This window comes from Pelophylax lessonae, assembly GCF_965119305.1.
Source record: "Pelophylax lessonae genome assembly, chromosome: 1".
Taxonomy (NCBI): domain Eukaryota; kingdom Metazoa; phylum Chordata; class Amphibia; order Anura; family Ranidae; genus Pelophylax; species Pelophylax lessonae.
The window spans coordinates 350,291,186-350,304,743 of record NC_138768.1 but is presented as its reverse complement, the minus strand read 5'-3'; the positions used below and the strand labels follow the sequence as shown (position 1 = coordinate 350,304,743).

General features: G+C 39.2%; 1 protein-coding gene across 2 annotated transcripts in view; it reads right to left on the bottom strand.

Moving 5' to 3' along the window:
* Nucleotides 1–13,558, bottom strand: part of LOC309545090 (G-protein coupled receptor 54-like) — a 240,844-nt gene that overhangs the window by 130,951 nt on the left and 96,335 nt on the right. For both annotated transcript variants that reach the window (XM_082244223.1, XM_082244224.1), the window contains exon 2: nucleotides 9,010–9,134. In XM_082244223.1, coding sequence (XP_082100349.1) covers nucleotides 9,010–9,134 — 125 coding nt within the window. The remainder of the gene's footprint in view (nucleotides 1–9,009; nucleotides 9,135–13,558) is intronic.

The window sequence follows — 13,558 nt, the reverse complement described above, 5'->3', positions numbered from 1 at the left end:
TAAAAATAATGTAATAATAATAATAATAATGTATGCGATGCACACTAGCACATTATGCCATTAACTTTTAGAGAGAAGATTTTTTGTGGTTTACTACCACTTTAAGCTAAGACCAGTAGGCCTAGCATCGCATGGAAAGGGTCAACAACTTCTTCAGCAGGACTACAATGTAGCAGGCTAGCAGCATACATTTAAATAGGGATTAATAACCTTCAGGACAGCATTCAAGTGTAGTAGCACAGCACTCCATACAGCTAAGGGTAAATCTCAGAATGTTCCCACTGTTATGTGAAAGTGCAGATAGCACACACATGGGGAGAGAGATCCTGTTCATTTGTAGGTCTCCTTCCTTTTTTTCAGAGTCAATCTTTGAATCTTTGTCATAAAATAGATAACACAAGAGCAAAAAAAAAAAATCCATCCTGCCCACTGTGTTTATATTCAGAATGTCAGGATTGGCTTTTGTAAGAGATCATCAACCTTACACCTATTTTACACTCTAATGTTGAGACTGAGGTATGCATTAGAAAACATATATAGGCAGCGCTAGCAGGTAAGATCTATGGATAAGTGCTATATGATTAAAATTGATATACTGTGATAAAAGGTTATACTAAAAATTAAGTGCATATAAATTCAGTAATTATAAATTCATAAATACGTAAAGTGCAACAGTGAATATGGTTAAGTGTATACAAAATCAGTGAATTCATAAAGTGCAACAAAAAATATGATCCAGTGTCCAAAATGTAATCATAAATAAAGTGCAAAATACATTTAAGGTGCAGTCCAAACTTATATTCTTCCAAAGAAGTTATGGTGCCAAAAAAGGTGCTCAGAATCCAAATAAAGTGCCCAAGTGCTCTTCAAAGAAAATCCCCCTATGGGGATGCACTCACCAGATTTGGGATGTTAATGAGCCTTAAACGGATGTTAATGAGCCTTAAACAAACATCTTCCTGATATGTTCTTTAGTGTTGATAAGATCCTTGGTGTTGTTGTATCAACACTAAAGAAAATATCAGGAAGATGGACAGGAAAGAGTTACTGAAGGATAAATCTAAAGATCGTAACAATACTGACAAATATAGTTTGGCCTTTATGACAGGTTTTACTAGGCAATTTAAACAAGTTGAACATATAATAAAAAAACACTGGCCATTACTTTTAAAAGACGATACATTAAAAAACATCCTACCTCAGAGACCTAAATTTATTTATACCAAACCAAGCACTTTAAGACTAAAATTGGCACATAACGTGGTAAACCCCCCTGTCAAAACATGTACCTTTTTAGACCAAGTTGGTTATTTTAGCTGTGGGAGATGTGCAATATGTAAGACCTCAAGGCATAGGAAGCGAAAAACTTCTGACTTCAGATCCTTTGCCTATGGAAAACAGTTCACCATAGACAAATTTATCACATGTTCATCTACCCATGTGACATATTTATTGTCATGCCCTTACGGGCTGCAATACGTGGGTAGAACAACGAGGGAACTTAGAGTCAGATTACGTGAACACGTGACTAACATAAAAAAGGGATTCCGCCACCACAGCGTATCTAACCATTTTAGGTTGGTCCACAATAAAGACCCTAGAGGGTTGGCTTTTTGTGCCATTGATAGGATTTGAACCACATTGGCGAGGTGGCAATCTAAAGAGAGCAATCTCCAAAAATGAAACACAGTGGATCCATCGCCTCGGTACTTTACAGCCCCGGGGCCTCAATATAGAATTGGATCTAAACTGTTTTTTGTCTAATTGGTGACCCCCCCTTTTTTTCCTTTTCCTGTAATTTGAATATCAATATTGAAACATAGAATATTTTTTATTCATATAATCTTTTCCGTTATATTTTTATAGTATATTTTTAATTTACGTCTCTCTTTTTCCTTCTTTTTTCTTTATACTTTTTTTCATTGTTTATTTTTATTTTTTATTTTTATTTTTATTTTATTTTTAATTTCAATTTATTATTTTTTATTTTTTTATTTTTTTATTTTTATTTTTATTCTTTATTTTCATTTTTTTTTCCATTTATTATTATTTATTTATTTTCATTTTTCATTTATTTTTATTTTTATTTTCATTTTTATTTTATTTTTTATTCTTTAATTTTATTAATTTTTCATTTTTCATTTTATATCTCAGTTACCACCTTACATCTTTATTATTAAGAGTATATTTAGAGGATACAATAATTTTTACAAATAATCCACTCTGAGGAATTGTTATACAATATTTGTATGTTTTAAAAATAATTGTTTATGCAGAAGATGAATTGCAATAGAGAAATACTATGGACTAGAGATATAGAATATATCATGGATTAGGAAATCTAGCGGTATTAATTTTCCATTGCTACCTAACTATAAAATAATTTTAAATGCATAATATGTTTTTAAAGAAATTAAATATGTTTTAAATGTTAAGTACTTATTGAATCGGTAACAGTAAATGAGGTGGTGGCGTTAACTGATTGTTTTATTGGTCTGATGACAAAAATAAATTAATATTATAGCCATATAATTTTGCGTAATAGAAACTATCCACGGACTTAATTGCCAATTGAGCCCTGTGGGGACACGCTCAGGATAAACACTGGCAGGAAGTCAATACTCAATCTGTTCCACCCCCTTTCCGGCCGATTGGCTGTGAGCGGAGCGTGATAAGTATAAATACGAGCCGCCTTACCGGAAGTGATGTCTTTGATAACGCCCACAAGGCGGGCGAAACGCGTCGACGCACTTCCGGGCAGCGGTACGCTACAGCGTCATTTCCTGAGAACCACCGTGAACCGCATGCCGGCAGCGGACACGGAAGTGAAGGACTCTGCTGTATTTGCTGACTAACGCCTAACCATTTACTACCTTTGTGAGTACCATTTTTTTAATCATCTTAATAAATACATTACGGGCTTCACGATGTCTGGCTTCTTTCCTTCCTTCTGAATACGCCATTGGGGAGAGAGTGGAGAGGAGCTAGTAAAGAGCCAATAGTAAAGGATTGCAGCCATCCATCCATCCATCCGGGCAAGGGAAACCTTTAGTATCCGTGAGGCTGCTCTTACTTTTCAATCGGAATATTACATACGTTTAAGGCTCATTTACATCCCAAATCTGGTGAGTGCATCCCCATAGGGGGATTTTCTTTGAAGAGCACTTGGGCACTTTATTTGGATTCTGAGCACCTTTTTTGGCACCATAACTTCTTTGGAAGAATATAAGTTTGGACTGCACCTTAAATGTATTTTGCACTTTATTTATGATTACATTTTGGACACTGGATCATATTTATTGTTGCACTTTATGAATTCACTGATTTTGTATACACTTAACCATATTCACTGTTGCACTTTACGTATTTATGAATTTATAATTACTGAATTTATATGCACTTAATTTTTAGTATAACCTTTTATCACAGTATATAAATTTTAATCATATAGCACTTATCTATAGATCTTACCTGCTAGCGCTGCCTATATATGTTTTATAGTTTTTCCTGGTGTTATACTTGGTGAGCAGCAGCTTCAGGATATATTTATATATAAATATAAAAAATTCACTATTATTTATTCATCACAGCGCGGGTATTAATTTACTGTTTTACATGAGGTATGCATTGCAAGCATGAAATAAGAGGAGGATAAGAAGAGATGGTATGAAAGAGTTTAAAAATTAGAAGAAAAAAACTGAACTCCAACTGTTCTAGCAGCCCTGAACTTGATCCATGGTTGAAGTTGAGATCTAGAACACAGCACACAGAGAGAGACACACCTGGTGTTTGTTGGTGATCTGTCCTCCTGGAGTCAAGGGTAAGATCCAGACTCCAGCACAGCAGCACTTCAGAGAAAATTGAGATGATCCTTCCACATGGTACTAGAAAGCAGGCAGGCAGGCTCTGCTTAGCTAACAGCACTCAGACTCAGGCAGCTCCTTCCCCAAGCGAAAGCCAAAGGCAGGAAGTGGCAGCTCGAAGAGAGGAGGAGCCGATCATATGTGTCAGTGGGCGGGATAGGTGCTGCCTGCTCTGCTCGCAGTGCTGCTGTGCTCCTGGAAGCTTCTGTAACTGGCTGGACGAGTCAAGACATTTCTCTGGAGTCTCAGTCTGGACTAGAGAGGAGGTGTACAGGTGGAGCAGACAGAGGAGAGCACTGTCAGCAAGAGCCTCCCTCATCCCAAGCCAAGCCTACAGCCCGAGCAGCACTCCAGGTGGTCAGGTGGAGTAACAGCAGGCAGCAGCATTAAAATAACAATGCATTAGAGCCCAGTGCGGCGCAAAAAAATAAATTAAATAAATATATATTTTTTTCAAATGTTACCCCCCCAACCCTATCTACGTCCCTGCTTTGAACTTGCTATAAAAATTGACTACTGTGGAAAGTATCTATACCCTAACACACTCTGTACTTTGGGGAGTGTCTAATTGCTTTCTGTGCTGGCCCAACTCTTCTGACCCTCCCCTCATTCCAGAGGTAATGACTATGTATAAAATACATTACATATACACATCATTTTATGGGAAGGATTCCTTTAAGTTTTCCGCATGATATTTGAAGTCAGGAAATGGCCACTTCCTTTTGAGCATTCTCACATAGACATTTTGCTTCATGACAGAATGTCTTTAACCACTTGCCGACCGCCGCAAGTACATATACTGCGGCGGTCAGCCCCGTGCAGGCAAAGTGACGTACCGGTACGTCACTCCCCTGTGAGCCAATAGGGGGCGAGCGCGCGCCGCCGGAGGCACGCTCCCGCCCCCGCTCGTTCACGGACACCTCCGCGCGAGTGACCGGCGGACCCGATGTCCGCCGGTCACTCTCGATCGTCAGTTACAGAGGGAGAAAGGCAGGCGGCTAATGTAAACAAAGCCGACTGTCATTTTCCCTTGTGTAACAGCAGAGATCATACGGTCCTGCTATGTAGGACCGTAGATCTCTGCTGTTACATGAACAGCCACATCCATGCACAGTTAGAAACACGCCCCTAGGGACACACTTAACCCCTCCTTCTCTAATAAAGTTAACCCCTTCCCTGCCAGTGTCATTTTTACAGTAACAGTGCATATGTATAGCACTGATTTCTGTAGTAATGTCACTGGTACCCCCAAAAGTGTCAAAAATGTCAGTCAAGGGTCCGATCTGTCCGCCGCAATGTCGCAGTCCCGCAAAAAAAATCGCAGATCGCCGCCATAACTCGTTAAAAAAAAAAACAACAAAAGTGACAAAAGTCTTTCCCATAGTTAGTAAACGCAATAACTTTTGCGCAAACCAATCAAAATACGCTTATTGTGATTTTTTTACCAAATATATGTAGCAGAAAACAAATTGGCCAAAAACGTTAAAAAAATATTGATTTTTAAATTTTTTTGGGGGAATTTCATATAAAAAAATGTAAAAAATATTGTTATTTTTTCAAAATTTACGCTGTTTTTTTGTTTATAGCGCATGACGTCGACGCAATTTCCGGCTTACGCCCGTAGCAACGTCACTTCCGGTAGCGGTGGAAAGCACGCCGGAGCCAAGCCCCGCTGCGCACCGTCATCCAAAGAGGATCTACCACCTTGTAACCCCATCGCTTGTTTTTCTCATACGAAATGTGAGTTTTATACTTTGTTTTGCAAATTAATAAACGTGTTGTAGCAGGATTACGCTATTGGTATCCCTTTCTTCCCCTATATGTCCACTATCCGGTGAGAGAATATAGGAGACTCATATTGGTTACCAACTCGGTTTCAAGGATACCTGCCCGGATTATTTACCGGACTCTGCCTGTGAGACCCTTACGCCGTACGGCCTAGGGGTCCACGCCGTCCGGCAAGTGGAATCACTCTTGGGGAGAGGAGCCACTTTAGCATCGCACCACTGCAGCATGTGTTTGCTTTTCTAGCACTTGAGCACTTTATCTGGCTGTCGTTTGAAACTTTCACTGGCTACTTGCTGAACACATATAATTGGGACTATTGTTTAATATATTGCAACACCATTTTGGACTATCAACTAGCACCATTCTATTGTATTTATTTATATATTTATTCCAATTATTTATATCACTGGGTTGTAATCACACTATTGGAGGATAATTTTTATATATCTGTACATATATATAATTTTTTGATTATTCACTCCATTCTTTGTTACACTGACCATCCCACGAGGCTGGCCACACCAATTTTTGCGCTGTTTACATTTTGCACTTCAACTTTTGCGCAAACCAATCAAAATACGCTTATTGTGATTTTTTTACCAAACATATGTAGCAGAAAACAAATTGGCCAAAAACGTTAAAAAATATTGATTTTTAAATTTTTTGGGGGGAATTTCATATAAAAAAATGTAAAAAATATTGTTATTTTTTCAAAATTTACGCTGTTTTTTTGTTTATAGCGCATGATAAAAAAAATCGCACAGGTGATCAAATACCACCAAAAGAAAACTCTGTTTGTGGGAAAAAAAGGACGTCAAATTTGTTTAGGTACACCGTCTCACGACCGCGCAATTGTCCGTTAAAGTCACGCAGTGCCGAATCGCAAAATAGGGCCTGGTCAGGAAGGGGGTAAAATCTTCCGGGGCTTAAGTGGTTAAATCTAAAATCCATAGGTTCTCTCACTCTGCCAACACTACAGTTTTTAAAATTCACATTCTATTGTAACTCTTAAGACTAAATTTCCTGACAGATTTGAATAGAGGGAAAGGAACAGTAAAGCACAAATCCCATGAAAAATGAAAGAAAATTAATAAAACATTACTACACTAGCACTTTGCATTAATTTGCATTATTTGCATCAGGCTAAATACTTTCATAAGTATCTTTAAAAAAAAACATTAGGAAGGCTTTTATTTCTCTTTAATATGTTAATATTTGTCTTTGTTGCTTCGTTTCTACTTCCATGCTTCCGTCTGCATTTTATTTTAGTTGAAAGTAAAACTGCTAGAGGCATATCATGTACAATGACAAGCAAACAGGTTGCATTATACTTCCAGTTGTATTGAGTAGTAACAGCCTTATCCTTATAGCTATTGAGAGTACATATGCAGCTGTCTTACATTTTGAAAATTTGGGACAAGAGAAAGGACGGGGGTAAGCTCACCCCAAAACATGGTGAGGAGAAGCATTTAAATAGGGTCCCATCCACTGGGCCATAGGGGTGGAGCTAACCATCAAGTAAATAAGTATCTTTAAAAAAAAACATTAGGAAGGCTTTTATTTCTCTTTAATATGTTAATATTTGTCTTTGTTGCTTCGTTTCTACTTCCATGCTTCCGTCTGCATTTTATTTTAGTTGAAAGTAAAACTGCTAGAGGCATATCATGTACAATGACAAGCAAACAGGTTGCATTATACTTCCAGTTGTATTGAGTAGTAACAGCCTTATCCTTATAGCTATTGAGAGTACATATGCAGCTGTCTTACATTTTGAAAATTTGGGACAAGAGAAAGGACGGGGGTAAGCTCACCCCAAAACATGGTGAGGAGAAGCATTTAAATAGGGTCCCATCCACTGGGCCATAGGGGTGGAGCTAACCATCAAGTAAATAAGAAAAAAGTAACAAAAAATAGGGAGGAGTGAAGGGCGTAGCCAGGTGGAAAGACCCTCCCGTGTCAGGAGGAGTGACTACCTTAGCTGTGACACACTTGCATGAAGATTTCACTCTGCTTCTGGTATAATAGGTGGTTACTAAGTGAGTGAAGAGCCTAATTCAGAAAGCACCTGTTTGAATTTGTCTGTACAAGAAAACCCTAACCAGTAATACTAAGTGTTTGTAGGCAAGTGCATTCTATTTTCTCCACTGCAGGTGATGCTCATTTTCAGCGGCAATGCAGGTGGAGGAGGAAGTTGAGCAGAAGCTGGTTCCTCCATGGTTTCCTTGGTCACAGAGAGGCAGCTATCGATTGGATGCTGGCAGAGTCCAATTAGGCCCTGGTTCCCAGGTTTGAGGGTTTTCACCTGTGGCTAGAGTAGGGACAGGTCACCTGTCTATCAGGGACAGTGCTTAGCGTCAGGGAGAGGTTCTGGATAAGTAGGAAAAGTGCAGGGACACGCCATCCTACCTGGAAACCTCCTCACTTGGGTATGGATCAGCAAGGCCAAAGTTTGCCCCTTGAGAGAGACGCTGTCAATACACATCATTGTTACATCCTGTGAGTGTTCCCAGTTAGGTGCCTTCCAGCTGGGCTTGTTGTGTTTCACTAAACCTACTTTTTAATAAAGTTTCGTTTTCTGCAACTGGTTTTCTGCTGCTGCACCACGTTGCACCTACCCACATGTTCCTAAACTTTTCATTTGAAATCTTGATAGAGCTAGTCAAATCTTCCATCAGCCTGATGTCCTCAACTTGTTACAGCCATTGTGCTATTGTTGGAGAGTTGCTGGTATACAGGAGCGTGCAGTGTTGACTAGGTGGATAGCAACTGACCTCTTATACGACTTTAGGGGAGTTATGATGTGGGAGGAAGTACGGTAGGTCTTTAGGTATGGAATGGTCAGTACATTTCTGAGTTATAGGGTGCACGACAGTCCAAAAAGACTGGAGTTCAGGTCATGGCTGAAAGAGATAGAGTTGATCACTCATCCCAGAGTTACATAGCCAGCAGATTTTGGGCACTGAGAGGTAGATAGAGTGCAAAGACAAGTGGGTACTATACCAGTGTGTCACCAATTTGTAATGGTATTCTTGGTATTTGAAACAAATTGATGACCTAAATGTAAGCATAAGAATTTTAGGTCTGGCAACAGGAGGTAAAGTAATTTTAACTGTTCAATGTTTGTTGCTACACCTTCGTTAACTTCCGTTTGCATTTTTATTAAAATATTCTAACTAAAAACACAAGCAAAAAGTAGCATACCAATAAATAAAAAATGCATGCAGTTTGTAACAAACAACAAATGCTTGAAAATTATCATATGGACCTACGCAGTAAAATATATCTAAGATGAAGCTGATGTGATTAAACTTACCCAGGAAAAGTCAAATATATTAAATTCTTTAATTCAATCACATACCTGCTGTAGATAGTTTACTCCTCTGCACATGAAATCACCAAACACCCAGCTGGGCAGTGGGTAAAGCGTGGCAGTAAAAGGTACACAACATACCAGAAAGGTGATGTCCGTTGTAGCAAGGTTTGCTGCAAAAACAAAAAAGTTTTTATGAAAAAAAAAAACCATAATCAGTTTTTACTCTATTTATAGCTACGGAAAATTGCAGTGAGGTTCTGATGTTTCAAAAGCGTCTAAAGATGCTGAAGATTTAGCTGCTTATGCTCATTTCCTGGTGTCTAGGAAATGTTAGGGTTCGGCAATGAGTGTTGATTAGTTGAGCCTAATCATTATTGTTCTTGATATTGCAGAGAACAGACTGCACACAAACTTCAGTGTAACATTTAGGCCTCATGCACACAGGGCATTAGAAAAAATGAGCCAGGAAAAAGCAGCTGAAAAATGCTTTTAGTAGCTTTTTCCATTGGCGTTAATGCGCATTTAGCTGCGTTAGCTTTTTGCAGCGTTTCTTTGCCTCTATTCAAATTCAATGGTTGCATATGAGAGCCATCTTTGATCTGACTTTCAGCCCATTGATATAAATAGAAGTCCAACTTGTGGTGCTGAGAATCTTGAAGGGGAACCCCACACCAAAATGAGAAAAAAAAATAGCGTGGGGTCCCCCCCCAAGTTCCATACCGGGTCCTTTGAGTCTGGTTCGGGTCTTGAAAGGAAACCTTGCGCCAAAATAAAAAAATAAATTAAAAAACGTCATGGGGTCCCCCAAGACCATACTAGACCCTATACCAAAAAATAAAACAAAAAAAGCGGCGTGTCCCCCACCCCTCCCCCCCAAATCCATATAAGACCCTTATCCGAGCATGCAGCCCAGCAGGTCAGGAAAGGGGAGCAGACAAGCGAGCTGCCCCCCCCCTCCTGAACCATACCAGGCCACATGCCCTCAACATGGGGACAAGGTGCTTTGGGGCTGGAGGGTGCTTTGGTCCAGGAGGAGGAGGGGCACTAGCTTGTCCCCTCCCCTTGCCTGACCTGCCAGACTGCATGCTCAGATAAGCGTCTGATGTGGATTTTGGGGGGACCCCACGCCGTTTTTTGTACATTTTGGCGTGAGGTTTCCTTTCAAGATCCATACCAGACTCAGAGGGCCTATTATGGAACTTGAAGTGGGGAAGCCACGCTGTTTTTTTTTTCCATTTTGCCTTGGGGTTTCCCAGAGCACAATCACACCACAACCACACCACGGACTCTCAGAGCACAATCACACCACAAATCGGATCATCATGATACAACTTGGATGCAACTTCTATTCAAATCAATGGGCTGAAAGACGGCTCTCATAGGCAACCATTGAATTTGAATAGAGGCAAAGAAACACTGCTAAAAGCTAACGCAGCTAAACGCGCATTAACGCCAAAGGAGAAAGCTACTAATAGGGCATTTTTTTTACAGCTGCTTTTTCCTGGCATTGGTAGTGGCTTTGCAGCTATTTTTTTCTAATGCTCTGTGTGCAAGAAGCCTTAGGGCTGTTCTGTTTAATGAGCAGTCAGGCTGTACAGTATATATGTGGGAAGCAGAAGCATTAAATAGCTTAATAGTAAACATCTATCAACTTCAAATGTAGCTATTTGACTGCAGTTCTGCTTAAAGCTGAACAGCAGGAAACATGAAAATCCTCCTTTGCAATGGGGCTGCGCCCACACTGCAAGGGTTAACTGCTTGTTTAGGTCCAGGGGGGCATGAAAAATGTATTTATTTACTTGGTCCTCTACTCCTCCATGCTGCTAGATTAGTTGCCTTGACATTTTCTGTCCCATGCTCCAGCAGTCCTGATGTCCATAGCCCTGCAATGGATGTTAAGAGACAGTCCACACTGGAGCATGAGGGAGTGCCAAGGGAGTAGAAGATCAGGTGAGTAAATGCTTTTACTCTCCTCTACATTAAACTAGTATTTAATCCTTGCAGTGGGGCTGTGAAAACTTTCAGATCTCCCAAAGTTGGGCATTAAAAGAGAAGTATGAATTTAAAAAAAAAAAAAAAAAAATCATACTCACCTAGATGACTGCAGCACCGATTCCAGCTGCAGCTGACCCCTACGTTCTCTAAGAGAACTGCACAATCAAACACCTCTGATCTCTCAGCTCTCGGTCTTCAGCCTGCAGAGAGCTGGTGACTGTCAATCACTGACTCTCTGGGATGCCACTCCAGTGCTGGGCTGTTGAGGGGGTGGGAGCAGCTTGCTGAGAGGCTGAGCCAGCTGCTGGTCCAGACTTCTTGGCGGATCCCAACCATATGGTCAGGAATCTTTTCAGACCAGCTCTGTGACATTAGCTTTAGCCTACTGTTGGTCACAGGATTGTAAAACTACCGCACTCTTGTGATTCCTAGGAGAGGTGTATCCAATAAAGCTTCTTCTTTTTTTTTTTTTTTTATAAGGGTATTGGCTCAGTTTTCCAGGGTAAAAATATTAGGGTTATAGGATGCACAAAACAGCAACATAAATTGTCTTAACTGAGTAGTTTCTTGTATGTTTAACCACAAGTTAAACAGCGCAAACCACTGTGAGTTAAAATTACTATTTAGATGTGTGTTATAATTCAAAATATGACTGTAAAGTGAAAAAATATTTGTGTGAGAGATATGTGTATAAATTGAAAATATATAAACTGATTAAAGTGCTAATGTGACTATATATTACGATCGATGGAGTATAATATGCTCAAACCAAAAAAAATAATAAATTATCAAAAAATCTTCCAATAACAAAGTGCAAGTGCATACATCAAAGGAAAAGTGCTTATGTAGTGCAATACTTCATATCAATCAATATAAGTGAAAACACAAAGTTCATCAATTAAAGTCCTTATTATAATACTCCAGTGACAAAGTGCAAGTAGTGCTGATCATTCAATTATAAAGTGCTTTTCAGTGCTCCTTAGTGAAAATCCTTCCACCACAGTGTTCGTATAGCTTCTCTGGGTAAACTCACCAGAAGTTGAGCTGGTTAAATTATAAACCAGCAAACACACCTGAGCAGCAATCGGTTGTAATATGTAAACCTCTCTCCTTATGCTTCAACCAGGCAGAACCCAACAAATGTGAGTTGTTTACCACTAATATTGCTTAAATAAAGAAGTAATACACAGTATCACGCTATGTGTGGCATCCCTTCCTCTGTTTTTCTATGTGGCTGTACGTGAGATGAGATCCATCCTGAAGGGATTGGGTGAAGTGTAAGGAGATAGGTTTCCATATTACAACCGATTGCTGCTTAGGTGCGTTTGCTGGTTTATAAGGAGCACTGAAAGGCACTTTATAATTGGATGATCAGCACTACTTGCACTTTGTCACTGGAGGATTATAATAAGGACTTTAATTGATGAACTTTGTGTTTTCACTTATATTGATTGATATGAAGTATTGCACTGCATAAGCACTTTTTCCTTTGATGTATGCACTTGCACTTTGTTATTGGAAGATTTTTTGATAATTTATTATTATTTTTGGTTTGAGCATATTATACTCCATAGATCGTAATATATAGTCACATTAGCACTTTAATCAGTTTATATATTTTCAATTTATACACATATCTCTCACACAAATATTTTTTCACTTTACAGTCATATTTTGAATTATAACACACATCTAAATAGTAATTTTAACTCACAGTGGTTGCGCTGATTTCAATCCTTGCCATATATCCACATAGCTTCGCTATGGTGTTTGGCTGCATCTCTGTTTAAATGACTACTGAGTCAAAGCCTTTTTATTTTTACTATTTTACCTCCCAAAAATTCCTGTGCACTCATTCCTTCCTTTTTTTCCACTTGTAGTATATGGATAAACAGTGTTTCAATCCAACAAAATGGCCCACCTCAAGACGTGAAGATGTGTGCGCAGAACCAGCTCCTCCCTACACGTTTTGTCACAGACGTCATCAGGAGGCATGGCTCTGCATACGCGCAACATCTTTTTATATCAACGGTACCAGAACTGGATTCACAACATAAACTGTGCATTCATGGCAAGAGCTGGTAAAAACAGACTCAGGCCAGACCCTGAAATGGAACTACGTCACAGATGGTGCGTTCCATGGGGAGAGCCAGCAAAGACCAGCCGAAGTCTTACCCGGAAGCACATCTATCCGCACTCCATGAGAAAAAATCAAAAACAAAAGATATTAATCCCAACTGGCATAAATCAATATCAAGCACAAATAAATTAGAAAAAAAAGAGGTGGCCAGATCATTAAAAATACATACTAAAATAAAGAAAGTTGTCAGATGTGGAGGCCAGACGGCAATAGCGGCAACTAGTGGACAAAGACACCATATGCAACTGATATTAACTAGCCATAGTGTAGGACATAAACACTAATATTAATATTCATAAAACCCTAAATAAAATTGCAAAAAAATCCAAATGGATAAAATGAAATAATATAAAAAGGAAAAAGGAGGGAAAGCATATAAAATTGTAGAAAAGGATCTATCGACAGATGGAAAAATTTAACCATTGTTAATCAATAGTGACGGACGAACAGCGGCCGGGG